Source organism: Stegostoma tigrinum, chromosome 2, assembly GCF_030684315.1.
Source record: "Stegostoma tigrinum isolate sSteTig4 chromosome 2, sSteTig4.hap1, whole genome shotgun sequence".
Classification (NCBI taxonomy): Eukaryota; Metazoa; Chordata; class Chondrichthyes; order Orectolobiformes; family Stegostomatidae; genus Stegostoma; species Stegostoma tigrinum.
In genome coordinates, this window is record NC_081355.1 from 46,796,882 (window position 1) to 46,811,587 (window position 14,706).

The 14,706-nt window shown below is 40.2% G+C and overlaps 1 protein-coding gene across 5 annotated transcripts in view; it reads right to left on the reverse strand.

The window, feature by feature from the left end:
- The window catches only part of LOC125461125 (triple functional domain protein-like), a 636,773-nt gene that overhangs the window by 174,756 nt on the left and 447,311 nt on the right, over nucleotides 1-14,706 (reverse strand). For all 5 annotated transcript variants that reach the window (XR_007249410.2, XM_048549570.2, XM_048549543.2 and 2 more), the window contains one exon: nucleotides 7,082-7,325. Coding sequence is in view for 4 of the 5 variants with exons in the window: in XM_048549570.2 (XP_048405527.1) it covers nucleotides 7,082-7,325 (244 nt within the window). In the remaining variant the exon portion in view is untranslated. The remainder of the gene's footprint in view (nucleotides 1-7,081; nucleotides 7,326-14,706) is intronic.

Genomic DNA, 14,706 nt, shown 5'->3' on the forward strand with positions numbered 1-14,706 from the left:
AAACACCGTATCTTGCACCCTGAGCAAGACAGATTGTTCGCAACCCATTAATTACAAAATGCTAAGTTTAGAAGTAGCTGTACAACTTTACATTTTGTAACTAACTTTAATAGAAATTAACCTTGTAGCAATTAGTTAAAACTGTTGTTTTTATTTTTACATATATAATCAGGACAGTGAAAACTACAAGAGGAATGGCTGAATTTGATAAAAGTAAGTACATGTAGTACAATGAACAATTGAATTCACATTGTCCTTAGAGATAAGAAGTTGACACAGATCCAAAGGAGTGAAGCCAGCAACTTTGGAATGCGAATGAATAGGATGCGTAGAAAGATCCTAAGGCCAAGAAATTACAATGTCTGGGAACCTGGGGTTGTCTGCAGGAATGGCCATCATCGAATAGACGTAGCATGTGATTCGTTGTATGGATTAAGAAGGAAAGACAATGACTATGCTGTATTTGATTGTTGTAACCAAAAAATGTATAAAATGTGGTACTTTCACTTTGAAGATCAGACTGTGCCTTTGGTCTCTCTTCTGACCTGAGCCAAAAATTATGGGAAAAATTGCCTTCTCCCTTCAAGGCCAGATTCAGGGAAGATCCTTTGGCCCTTTCCCTGCATCAAGCTTGAATAAACATCTTCCACATGCCTGAATCCTGCCTGCCTCCCAAGTATTTATCCCTGGTCAGGGAGTGGGGTGTGGTATGCACCTACAACATATCTATAGAAGCTTTTGCAGTCAGTTTTTATGTTTTCTGCAAGCTTACTTTCATATTCTATTTTCTCTTTCTGAATTAAACACTTTTGTCCTCCTATGCTGAATTTTAAATTTCTCCCATTCCTCAATTTTGCTACATTTCCTGGCCAGTTTACATACCTCTTCTTTGGCTTTAATAGTGTTTCTAATTTCCTCTGTTATCCATGGTTGAGCCACTTTCCCCATTCTTCTCCTAAGGCAGACAGGGATGGACAATTGTTGAAATTCATCCATGTGTTCTTTAAATGTCTGCCATTGCCTATCTACTGTCCACCCTTAAATACCCTTGCCAGTTTAACCTAGCCAATGTTTGCTCATCCCAAAGTTAGCTTTAAGTTCAGGACCCGAGTTTCAGATTTAATTGTGTCACTCTCCATCTTAACACACGTACTGTAACATATTATGCCCATTCTTTCCCAAAGGATCTTGCATCATTGTTTCTAATTAATCCCCTCATTTTACACAATACCCAGTCTGGAATCACCAGAAGGCTTAGAAATTCATTCACGTGAAAACTGTGTGCGCTGAATGCACACTATAGAAAAACAGCTGACTCATTTATATTCAGTCACCTAAGGCAGGTTTGGCAATGGTCAAGGTTTAAGGCCATCCAGTTGTGGGTGGAAGTATTACTAGATTTGACACAGCAAAATCCATGTGTCTTAGCATTGCAGAGCAATTCCCAGCTTGCAAAAATATCTATCGCCATGTAAGAACTGTACCAGCCACTTAACTATCCTAGTGGGGAGGAAACGGCCTTGTGGTATTATCACTAGATTATTAATCACGACTTCCAGGTTAGGTTCTAGAGATCTGGGTTCAAATCCTACCACGGCAGATGGCGGAATAAAAATCGAGAATTAAGAGTCTAATGACGACTATGTCCCAGTATGGATCTCTGCAGAACACAACCAGTAACGGACCTCCAGCCAGTAAAACAGCCTTCCACCATTATCCTCTGTCTTCTCAGGGCAAGGTCCGAAGTCACACATCACCAGGTCCAACAGTGGCACCTCCAGATCATGACATCTATGGGCAAGGCAATTCTGAATCCACGTGGCCAACTCAGGTTGTTTTCTCTACAGCATGGAGGCTGAAGAGAGACTTGATAGGAAACCATTAAAATTATGAGAAATATTGATTGTCAGAATCTTGTTCCCAGAGGTGAAATGTCTAATACTAAAGGGCATGCATTTAAGTGAGGGGGGGGGGGGGGGGGGGGAGAAGTTCAAAGGAGATTTGAGGGCCAAGTTTTTTTTAAACACAGAGAGCGGTAGGAGTCTGGAATGCGCTGCGAGGGTAGTGGTAGAGGCAGATTCAAGAAGGATACTTAACAGCATTTAGATAAGCACATGAATATACAACGAATGGAGGAATATGGAGCAAAGGTAGGCAGTGGGTTTAGTTTAATTTGGCGTCATAAATGGCACAACATTGTCTTATGCTAAACAGTTCTATGTTCTATCAGGGCTGCAAGGTGACTCAGTAGTTAGCATTGCTGTCTACAGCACCAGGAATTTCGATCTCAGCCTCAGGCGACTGTCTGTGTGGAGTTTGCACATTCTCCCCATGTCTGCGTGGGTTTCCCCTGGATGCTCTGGTTTCCTCCTACAGTCCATCTTTGGTGCAGGGTAGGTGGATTGGCCATGCTAAATTGCCCATGGTGCCAAGGGAAGTTTAGGTTAGGTGGGTTAGATATGGGAAATGCAGTGTTAGGGGAATGGTCTGGGTGGGATGCTCTTTGGAGGGGCAGTGTGGACCTGTTGGGCCGAATGGCATGTTTCCACACCATAGAAATTCTATGAAATACTGAAGTACCCTGTTGGTATGTGTGACCAACATTTCTGGGTGTCCATGTACTGCAAAAAATGTGCAGAACACCTACGCTCGGTTCACACTAAACAACAGCACGTGCCAGTCACGAACCATTTCAACTCCCCCTCCCATTCCTTAGATGACATATCCATCCTGGTCTCCTGTAGTGCCACAACGATGTCGCCCGAAGGTTGCAGGAACAGCAACTCATATTCCGCTTGGGAACCCTGCAGCCCAATGGTATCACTGTGGACCTCACAAACTTCAAAATCTCCCTTCACCCCACTGCATCCCAAAACCAGCCCAGCTTGTCCCCGACTTCCTAACCTGTCCTTCCTCCCACCTCAAGCCCCACCCCCATCTCCTACCTACTAACCTCATCCAGCCCCATTGACCTGTCCATCCGCCCTGGACTGACCTATCTCCTCCCTAACTCCCCACCTACATTCACCTTTACTGACTCCATCCCTACCTCTTTGACCTGTTTGTCATCTCCACCTATCTTCACCTCTACCCATCATCTATCCGTCTCCCCCTCTCTCCCTATTTATTTCATAACCCCCTTCCCCTCCCCCGTTTCTGAAGAAGGGTCTAGGCCTGAAACATCAGCCTTCCTGTTCCTCTGATGCTGCTTGGCCTGCTGTGTTCATCCAGCTCCACACCTTGTTATCCCTTTTAAGGTATATGCCCACCTGAAGAAATGTCTAAGCACTACGTCCAAGTTCTTTAAGTGTTTTTTACATCATCTATATAAATGGCAATCAGGGGTAGTCCTTGGAAAATGTTGTCCATCATCTGCTGAAAAATGACACAGGTTGATGATACCCAAACGGAAGTCACGTATATTGGTACAAACCCTCATGGGTATTAATTGTAACACACTCCTGGGAATCCTCATCTAACTGCAATTGCATGTAGGCATAGACTCATGTCCAGCTTTGCATAAAAATTCTCTATGCAAGGGAATGGGTATTTATCCAACTCCAAAAAGCAGTTTCAGAGGAGCAGGAAAGCTTGACATTTAGTCGGGACCCTTCATCCAGCCTCACACTGTGTTATCTCAGATTCTCCAGCAACGGCAGTTCCTACTATCTCTCCAAAACGCAGTTTATTGTTTAAAATCCTCACAACCTCGAAACGACCTGTCAGCTTCTCAAAGCAGTTTTACCAGGGTTGCCCTCTCCACATACTGGTTTCATGATTCCTTCATATTCCAGCTTTCTGACTTCTGCCTCTACTTTTGCCATAAGCCAAATGGACAAAAGCCTTGCAGAATTGTGAAATTGCTTGCTGGCCAAGTGGCTGTGGTACTTTGATAGTCCCTAGTTCCTCCTGAAAAACGTTGGGTACTTTATTAGGACTTTACGCAGGCAGTCATTTTCTCGTTGAAAAATGTTGTGCCAATCCAGGTGAATTTTTCTCAACCAATTACGCTTCATCGAACTTGGGCCCAAGACTATTACTACAATCAGTGGTAACTGAACCAGCTGCTTCTCGTAAGAGACTAGAAATGAAATCGTACCCTTAATCTGTAAAGGTTGCCTGGTATAGGTTCTCAGTCTAGATGAAGTCTTGCGCAAACTTAAGGGTTGGAGTCCAGAATGAATCTTGTTAAAGATTGGTTCTGCAATCACTGGAATAGCTATGCCTGCTTCGACCTCCATTAGAACCAGATGACCATTTAACCAGACGATTATTTTGACTGATTCTGATTTGGATGTTGCTAAGCAATTTAACAATTCCAAATCACCCTTTTCAGGGTGTGCACTCTTCTAAATATCAACCTATGAGTTCCCTTACTCGGTTTAGGTCTAGTGGGACTCTTTTGCTGTCTTGAGTCTGCATACTGGCAGCAACTACAGTGGCTGAATCCTGAAGAAAATTTTAACTGTTTGACTGAGGCTTGGCTTTGGTTTGGGGTTTTGCTGTGGGCTGACCTACCATCCCTCTGTTCACACTATGTCCTCAGTGAAGCTATTAAATTGACTTTACTCAAGCAGTGCCCTCTCTGCCCAACACTGGTAAAACTGCTTTGAGAAGCCTGACAGGTCGTTTCAAGGTTGTGGGGATTTTAAACAATAAACTGCTTTTGGAGAGAGGTGTCCATTTCTGTCGAAATACCTCGCAAGTCTTATCCTTTATTCATTAATGGGATGAGGGTGTCACTGGCTAGGCAGCATTTTTTGCCCATTCCTAATTACCCAGAGGGCAGTTGAGAGTCAACGCATTGCTGTGGGTCTGGAGTCACATGTAGGCTAGACCAGGTAAGGACAGTAGTTTCCTTCCCCAAAGGACATTAGTGAACCAGATGGGTTTTTCCGACAATAAACAAGGATTCATGGTCATGATTAGATTCTTAATTCCAGATATTTTATTGAATTCAAATTCTAACATCTGCCATGGCGGGATTCGAACCTGCATCCCAATCTGTTGATCTTGAGGGCATAATTCTCTGGATAACATACTCTAAAGCATCAGAATACTTCCATAATAATAGTTAACTTAATGGTCACATCATTTCTAGAAAGATCTATCATTAATCGTTATTATAAACATATTCAACTTATCAAACATCATTACATTAAAACATGCAATTGTTGGAAAATTGGGTAGAGTACTTGTGGATTGGAAAGCAGTAAATTAGAATTTGGCACTTGTAAAATGCTAGGGGGGAAGCGTGGTTCCTTTAAAAGATCATGCTTTTTTTTCTGCACTTACGAGATTTAAAATGGATGTCTGCGAACGGCAGCTTTGAAAGTTTGCAAGTACACAGGCAGCATCCAAACTAAACACTTGTATCGAAAAGCTGTGCAGTTAGCATACCAAGCAGCAGTTTTACTAAGACAACAGGCTTTTGAAATTAGCCAATAATTTGAAATGGATACTTCGATACCAAAAACCTAATAAATATAAGTCTGTTTCAGAGATAGTAGGAACTGCAAATGCTGGAGAATCTGAGATAACAAGGTGTAGAGCTGGATGAACACTGCAGGCCAAGCAGCATCAGGAGCAGGAGAGTTGACGTCTCAGGACTTCTCTTCTGAAGAAGGGTCGTCTAGGTCCGAAACAGAAGTTCTCCTGCTCCTATGATGCTGCTTGGCCTGCTGCGTTCATCCAGCTCTACACCTTGCTATCTTAAATTTAAGTCTGATAGTTTGACAACATAGGATCAGTCGTATTGTAAGAAATATTGACCTGTCGTCAAGGGTATAAAAAGGGGCAGCTGGAAAAAGCTCCAAAGCTAGCTGCCATCCATCAGAGTTAATGGCCTGCAGCTCTCAAAAGAGAATCTCTGGCTCTCACAGATTCCTCTCCGTCATAGAGAAGGAACCACCTAAATAACAACAGTACCAACGGTACAACTAATTAACATTCCTAACAGGAGAACTGACAGAGAATGCACAGAACATTCCGGAAGACACGTAACCTGGCTGTAACTTCAAGAGACTTAAATTCTATTTTTTTTTAACATAAGTGGAACGTGTATTTATTGGATCAGCATACCATTACAATACTGCTTCATTTGGGAATAGGGTTGGTAGTTAGAAGGGATTTATTCAGTTTGTTAATAGTTTAGTTAACTTATTCACTGTTACAGTTAGATAAATAAAATTATTACTTGTTGATTGTAAAGTGAGCAACAGGGATTTATTTTATTTAAACACGAGAAGTTGCTGAAAAGCAGGTAACACCATTTTTCACACTATTTTTACAGATTATGGGCGAGGTGCTCCTCCTTTGGGTGTTTCGGTTTTAGTTCTCAGAGCGGGGTTAACCTCTGCTTTTAACACAATGCTGTCAACATCTTCTGAACTCAGTTATCAACTCCAGACCAGGCACTCCCTATGGTTCAAGACTCCACTGAGGTGCTGCTACCAAATGGTGTGAATAGTGCAAGGTCTAAAATTTCACTCTTGCAATGAAGCAGCTGAAGACAGGACTGTAGCATGGAGGTTTGCTATCTAACACCCAAAATCTAGCGCTGCAAAAATTCCTCAATACAGCAATGGGGGCAAGGAATCCTGGAACTGGGTTGCACTTGCCATTTGTAGAATTTCTCTCACTTCCTGAGTATCACAGATGAAGGCACAGAAATTTGATTTTATAAATCTGGTTAATGGGTTCCACTGGAAATTAAAACAAACAAACATTGAACAGAATTATGGTATGCTGCTGAGCTTATTGACTTCAAATCTTTTCAGCTTGATTAATCAGATTCTGTAGGAGCAAATTACTGCAGATGCTGGAATGTGAACGAAAAACAACAAATGCTGGAGATAATAGCAGGTCAGACAGCATCCATGGAAAGAGTAAGCTAATGTTGAGTAGAGCTCTGATGAAGAGTCATGTAGATGTGCACCATTAGCTTGCTCTCTCTCTATGGATGCTGCCTGACGCGCTGTGATCTCCAGCATTTGTTAATCAGATTCTGCACTGTGGTTCTTCCAAGATAATTCATCAAGGATAAGCACAATGTAAGTTAGACCATAATCAATGATCTTACCTTTATGGTTGAAAATGCCCTCCATTTCCATACTACTTCGTGAATGTGCAATACATAGAACACTGCTGGGAACAACTCCTTCTGCAGCAGGAGACCGATCAGTTGTCCGGACCAGGCACCATTCTGGCTTATCATGAGGCCTCTCTAAAACTTCCACAGTTTGACCCCGGCGAATGCTCAGTTCATTGCTATTGGTTGCTGAGAAATCATGGATGACGACTGTTAACTCACATCCACCAGATAGCTGTAAAGAGACAAAGAAACACAAAAATGATGCAATATACTGATGGTAACAAAAACAAAATCTACCAAGTTGGAAAATCCCTAAAGCACCAGTTTGGTGAAAATTTAACTCAAAAAATCAGATGTCAAAAAATATTTAGACATTATGTGGAAGAAATCACAATTTATTTTAAATGTCATACGAACAAGCTCCAATCAGAAATCAAAATACTAGTTTTATACATTTCTACCAGTGGACCTTATCAAAGTAGTACTTAAGTTGAAGAGGAAATTAGCCTATGCAATGATCTCAGGTGTGCAGAAATTAGGCCTCGGTGGACTTATCTCATGGGTTAGTGGTGATGTCACACTAACACTTTCTCGTCAACAGCGACTATGCTTTATTACTGTTAAGTGCACTGGCATGTCCTGAAGTCATGAAAGAGGATATATGAATACAATCCTTTTTTCCTATTCTTCATTCATTCACTGACATTCAAATTATGCAAGTTTTTTGATTCAGAAGTAGAAGTCTTGCAAGTGAGAGAGAAGGCTGTAGATTCAAGCTCCTCTCCAGAGATGTAAGCACACTACCTTGACTGACTCTGAGTACTAGTGAGAGACTGCTCAAACATCAACAGATGAATACAAAATTTTATAATGAGGTTCAATCTCAATGAATATAAAAGATTCCATGGCACTATTTAAATAATCGTCGAGTTCTCCTGGTCAATATTTACTTTTCGTCCAATGCCACTAAGAGACATGGTCTGGCGACTATTTCATTACTAGTTTGTCAAACCTCACTGTCTATGTTTCTAACATTACATTATAGAGTTCAAGAGAAACTTTGTTCCAAGAGGAAAGGGAATGTGGAAGTTAATAATGCATGGATTAGCGAAATAAATTTTAGGGGCGGTTGGCTAACCATGATGGATAAATATCCTGATAGCGTGAAATAAATTGTAATATATGGAGTATAAACACTGGTGCAAAGCTATAAGGCCAAAGACCACCTGTAAATCCAAGCTGTGAATGGTGATATATCAGAAAAGTTTATTTTTTCTTTGCATGAATAAACCTTCTCTACTGGTGTGAGGCCCAATCATCTTCATAATTTAAGCTAACAAAGTGTGGAGCTGGATGAACACAGCAGGCCAAGCAGCATCTTAGGAGCGCAAAAGCTGAGGTTTTGGGCCTAGGCCCTTCATCAGAAATTATAATTTAACACATATGGAATTGGCAAGGGCCATTATTAGGGCCAACAGTAGTTCCCAGATGATTGAGTTACTAGAACATAGAACATTACAGCACAGTACAGGCCCTTCGGCCCTCGATGTTGTGCCGACCTGTCATACCGATCTCAAGCCCATCTAACCTACACTATTCCATGTACGTCCATATGCTTATCCAATGACGACTCATATGTACATAAAGTTGGCAAATCTACTACCGTTGCGGGCAAAGAGTTCCATTCCCTTATTACTCTCTGAGTAAAGAAACTACCTCTGACATCTGTCCTATATCTTTCACCCCTTAATTTAAAGCTATGCCCCCTCGTGCTCGCCGTCACCATCCTAGGAAAAAGGCTCTCCCTATCCACCCTATCCAACTCTCTGATTATTTTATATGTTTCAATTAAATCACCTCTCAACCTTCTTCTCTCTAATGGAAACAGCCTCAAGTCCCTCAGCCTTTCCTCATAAGACCTTCCCTCTGTACCAGGCAACATCCTAATAAATCTCCTCTGCACCCTTTCCAAAGCCTCCACATCCTTCTTATAATGCGGTGACCAGAACTGTACACAATACTCCAAGTGCGGCCGTACCAGAGTTTTGTACAGCTTCACCATAACCTCTTGGTTCCGGAACTCCATCCCTCTATTAATGAAAGCTAAAACACTTATGCCTTTTTAACAGCCCTGTCAACCTGGGTGGCAACTTTCAAGGATCTGTGTACATGGACACCGAGATCTCTCTGCTCATCTACTAGCAAAAGATAGATCTGCTAAGCATATGAACAACAGATCTCCCTCTTTTCCTTCCTAAGCAAGAGCTCAGGGAGAACAGAAACTCATTGAAGACGGGTGAGGTAGGATATATAGAGAATAATCTGAGACCTGGAGTTTCAAAGTAGCAAAGACACAGGTGTGGGGTAATCTGGGGCCAGTGCTCAAAACAAAGCCATGGTGCTTCATGGCCTGGAGTGGATCATTCAGCAGTCTCACAGAATGAGAGACTGGTCACTGCTATTTGGAAGGTCAGGGTACAAGGTCACTGGCTAAACCACAGCTGATAAATACTTAAAAAAACTAGATACTATTTGTTTTATAGTGTTAAATTTTGAATGTGTATGCATAAGTAGGACAAAGTACAAGCAGTTTTGTTTCTCTACCAAGTTACTATCATCTATTTTATAATCTTGCATGAGTAAAGATATACATGTTTCAATCTCAGTACTCAAAGCACGTTAAATACATCTACACGCTTATATCGGCCAACTGCTCTGGTATTGTTCTTTTACTTGGATTATGCAGCTCGATTAATGGATCTTACATAAAGTCCAAACAGGCCAAATATTTCATTGCTGAAATACATGACACTCTATCCCCTTGGATCCAACCCAAAGATCCTAAGTCTCTCTGCTCATTAAGCACTTCTGATTAAAATAGCACTTCTTTGCAATGAAACAGTCAATCATGGATTCAGACATGGGCATAAGTATCTCTTTGCAAGATTTTCACAAATATGAACATATGAAGCATGAATAAGGCATTTGACATTAAGCCTGTTCCGTCATTGGACAAGATCATGACTGATCTGACTGCAATCTCAAAACCAACATTTCCATCCACCCCTAATAATCTTTCATCTCCGTGTTTAACAAGAATCAGTCTAACTGTGCCTTGAAAGTATGAAAACACTTTGCTTTTCAAGAAGCATGTTCCAAAGATTCACAACCCTGAGAGAAAGGATTTTACCTAATTTAATCAGTGACTACTAATTCCAGACTCTTCCACAAGAAGAAATATCGTTTTTGTATCTACCCTGTCAAGTGCAGGATTTTGTTTCAATCTTCTAAAGCAGATATTACCCTTGCCTGTCCAACAAAGCTCTGCAGTATTTCACTATTTAGATAATGTGCTTATATTTCATTCTTCCTACCAAGTTCTACTTTTTCCTACATTATACTTAATTTACCACATCTTTGCCACTCACATAACCAATTAATTTTTTTATAATCTTCTTGTATCCATACTACAAATTGCTTTCCTACCCACTTTTGTGTCATCAGCAAATTTGACAACCATACTTTCTGTCACTTCAGCTAAACAATTGATCTAAATTGTAAATAACTGAGGTTCCAGCATTGATCCCAGTGGCACACCACTCATTACATCTTGCCAACTTGAAAAAGACACACTCGCACCTACTCTGCCTTCCGATAGCTAGCCAATCTTCTATCTATGTCAATATACTACCCTTTACAATGCTAAGTTCTATTTTCCAAAAATAACCCTTGATGTGCCATCTTATCAAATACCTTCTGGAAATCTTAATACAGTACATGCACGTTGTTCTTTTATCCACAGCACGTATTACCTCCTCAAAGGACTCTAATAGATTGACTCTGTCTGATTACCTTGAACTAATTCAAATGTTCTTCTATAAATGTTTTAATAAAAACTTGCAACATTTTCACAATACGTATGTTAATTTGTAGCTTCCTGCTTTGACTCCCATACTTTTTGAATAGAAGAGTTACAATTGCTAACTTCCAATCTAATGGGATTATTCATGAATCAAGGGAGCTTTGGAAAATTAAATCCGGTGCAAAATTAAAACCAACTTCTTTTAAGAGCCTAGGATGAAGTACAGTCAGACTTGTCAGCTGAAAACTCCAACCATTTATACAAACAGCACATCTCTGGTAATTGTAATTTTGCTGAGTTACTCAATACCCTCAAATTTCCGATTTATTGCTACTTATGGGATTTTACATGCATCCTTTACAGTAAGTGACAATGGAAAATACCTATTCATTTGTTACTTCCCTATTTTCTATTATGAATTCTCCAGTTTCACTTTCAATAGGATTAGTGCTCCATGTGTTTACCCCTTCCTTCTTCAAATATAGAAGGTCTTACAATACTTTTAGAGAAATAGTTAGTTTGCTCGCATACTCTAGTTATCGTCCCTCCACATTAATATTTCAGTCATTCTTCGCTTTTTGTTTATACTCTGTCCAATCTTCTGGCCTGTCACCTGTCTGTGCAAAACTATATGCTTTTACTTCAATTTTGAAACTATCCACATCATTTCAAGCTAACCACATATGGCGTGCCCATCCCTTGGGAGCTTTCTTACTTGTCGAAGTGCATCTAGTCTGTATATTCTGAAATATCTCTTAAATGTTTGTTACTGCATATCTATAGACTGATATTTTACCCTAATTTTCCACTAAAACAATTTGCGAAAGGCCAAAAATTAATTGCTGTTTATGATTTTATTCGTAAATGGTAAATGAATGTACAAAGAAATTAACATAATCGAGTTTCAACTCAACCGAAACCTCAATAGTTAAACAAATACAAAAAAGCAACATAATCCCCAATTTATGGGCTTGCTTAATTTTTCCTGGTCACTTTTTCATATCTGATCAGTTCTGTGCTTTAGGTACATGGGTTTCTGCTTACTTGGCCAGAATTTCCTCTCCAACTCAGCTGGGTGACTAATGTATACATCTTGTGATCCTCAACCTCACAGTCTTCACGTTCAGAGAGACAGCTTGGCACCTTAGCCATGCAATGACTCACCAGTTTACCCACCTATAATGCTGGTTACATAGCCTACAAATCTGAATCCTAAATTTGTCCATGAAAGAAACAGTTTCAAAAAAGCGTACAAAACATGACACGGCCATTAGTGTCATCAACAGTATAACTCAAAGTGTGGTAATGGCTGTTTATGAATATGTTAGGAACTGCAACCTCTCTGGTGCTTACACTTTTCAAATTTAGTGCAAGAAAGATGCAGGGTTTCAAATATGAAATAATTTGGGGTGATTAATCTATCCGAAGCATGGACTTCAGGGACTGGAAGCTATTTTAATCTATGTATTTATAATGATACAGCAAGCTCTAAATAATTATTCTGCCAATTTTCTGCAAATCAATTGCCCGTTTATAAGATACTAATCAATCAGACCAGAAAAATTGTTAATAGATTCAACAGTTTTATACATAACAATATATTAAACGAAATAAAAGAGGTTCATAAAATCATGAGGGATATCAATAGGGCTAATGGTAGGTGAATTTTCATAAGATGGGGGATTTCAAGACTGGGGGCATATTGTAAGGTGAGAGGGAAGAGATTTTACAAATACACGATGGGCAAAATATTTTTTACATAGAGTGGTTTGTGTGTGGAATGAACTTCCTCATGATTAGATGAATGCGGGCACAGTTATAATGTTTAAAAGACACTTCGGTGAGCATAAGAATAGGAAAGCAGAAAGCTTCGGGGTGATATGGGCCAGGAGCAGGCAGGTGGGATCAGTTTAATTTGGGATTATATTTGGCATGAACTGGTTGAACTGAAGAGTCTGCTTCTGTGCTGTATGACTCCAAAAATAAAAACATAAATTAACAAGAGTCACTAGACCCAAAACGTTAACTCTGATTTCTCTCCATAGACACTGCCAGTCCTGTTGAGTTTATCCAGCAATTTCTGTTTTTGTTTCCGATTTCCAGTACCTGCAGTTCCTTTGGTAAGATACTAAATGTACTGGCATGGATTTCATCTGAATTTTTTACAAAACAAGCAACATTATTGTATATTACAACCTTAAAAAAAGGAAAAGAAACATCCTCAATGGAATCAGCCCAAAGCATTTTATTTTCACATTTGTAACAAGACTCAAGAATGATGATAAATTTCTAAGTGACCTTTCAATAAACAGACATTATGAACCATTTAAAAAAAAGAGAAAATGATTCCTGGAGCTTCCACCTACCAAGGTGGTTCTGAGGAGTGGTAATTTATCAGTGTCTACTTAAGATTGCAAATGAGATGCACGAGCTAAAAACCAAGTTTAAAAAAAAGTAGTGATACTAAGACACTGAACATGTTTGTTGCTGTAGCAGCAACAAACAAGAGTATGTGGACAAATTAGTAGCTATGAACAAAGACAATCTATTTGCAGTACCACAAGTTTAATTTTTAACTTGTTTTTTTCTATTATTTCAAAAATTAAACATTAAAGCATTGGTATTGGAATGATTAAATAGTGTGCAGAGGAAAGCAAATGAGATAAAGGAGGATTTACATAAGTTTCACATATTAGTGGCAGATGGAATTTAACCCTGAAAAGTGTGAGGTGATTCAGTTTGGAAAGAAAACCTTGAAAGCAGAATGCAGGGTTAACAGAAAGATTCTTGGCAGTGTGGAGCAGCAGCAGGATCTTGGGGTTTATGTCCACAGTTCCCTGAAAGCTGCTACCCAGGTGGATAGCGTTGTTAAGGTGTATGGTGCGTTAGTTTTCAGTAATAGAGGGATTGAGTTCAAGAGCCTTATGCTCTCCAGCTGTACAAAAGCTTGGTTCGGCCACATCTGGAGTTTCGTGTCCACTTCTGATCAACTGATTATAGGAAAGATGTGGAAGTGTTGGAAAAGGTGCAGAGGAGATTTATCAGGATGTTGCCTGGAATGGAGGGAAGGTCTTATGAGGAAAGGTTGAGAGTGGTAAGGCTTTTCTCTTTAGAACAACGAAAGATGAGAGGTGACTTGATAGAGGTGTACAAAATGATCCGAGATATAGATAGAGTAGACAGTCGGAGACTTTTTTCTAGGGTGGAGGTAGCTATTACGAAGAGGCATAGTTTTAAAGTGAGCAGAGGTAGATATAGGGGAGATGTCAGAGGTAGGTTCTTTACTCAGAGAGTGGCAGGGGTGTGGAAAGGATTGCCGGAGAGGTAGTGGAGTTGGCTTTATTAGGGGCATTTAAGCAGCTATTAGACAGGCATATGAATGATAGCATAAGGTACGGGTAGAGGTTACGCAGACCTTAGGATTAGGGTAAAAGTTCGGCACAACATCGTGGGCCGAAGGGCCTGTACAGTGCTATGCTGTGCTGTTCTACGTTCTATCACAATCAGAACACTGGACTTTTTTTTTGCACGCAGTTGCAGATCTTATATGCCATTAGGGTAACCTAAAATACTGCAATACCAGTGCACATGGAATGCTTGATAACAAAGTGTGGGGTTGGGTGAACACAGCAGACCAAGCAGCATCTTAGGAGCACAAAAGCTGACATTTCGGGCCTAGACCCTTCATCAGAAAAGGGGGTTGGGGAGAGGATTCTGAAATAAATAGGGAGAGAGGGGGAGGCGGACTGAA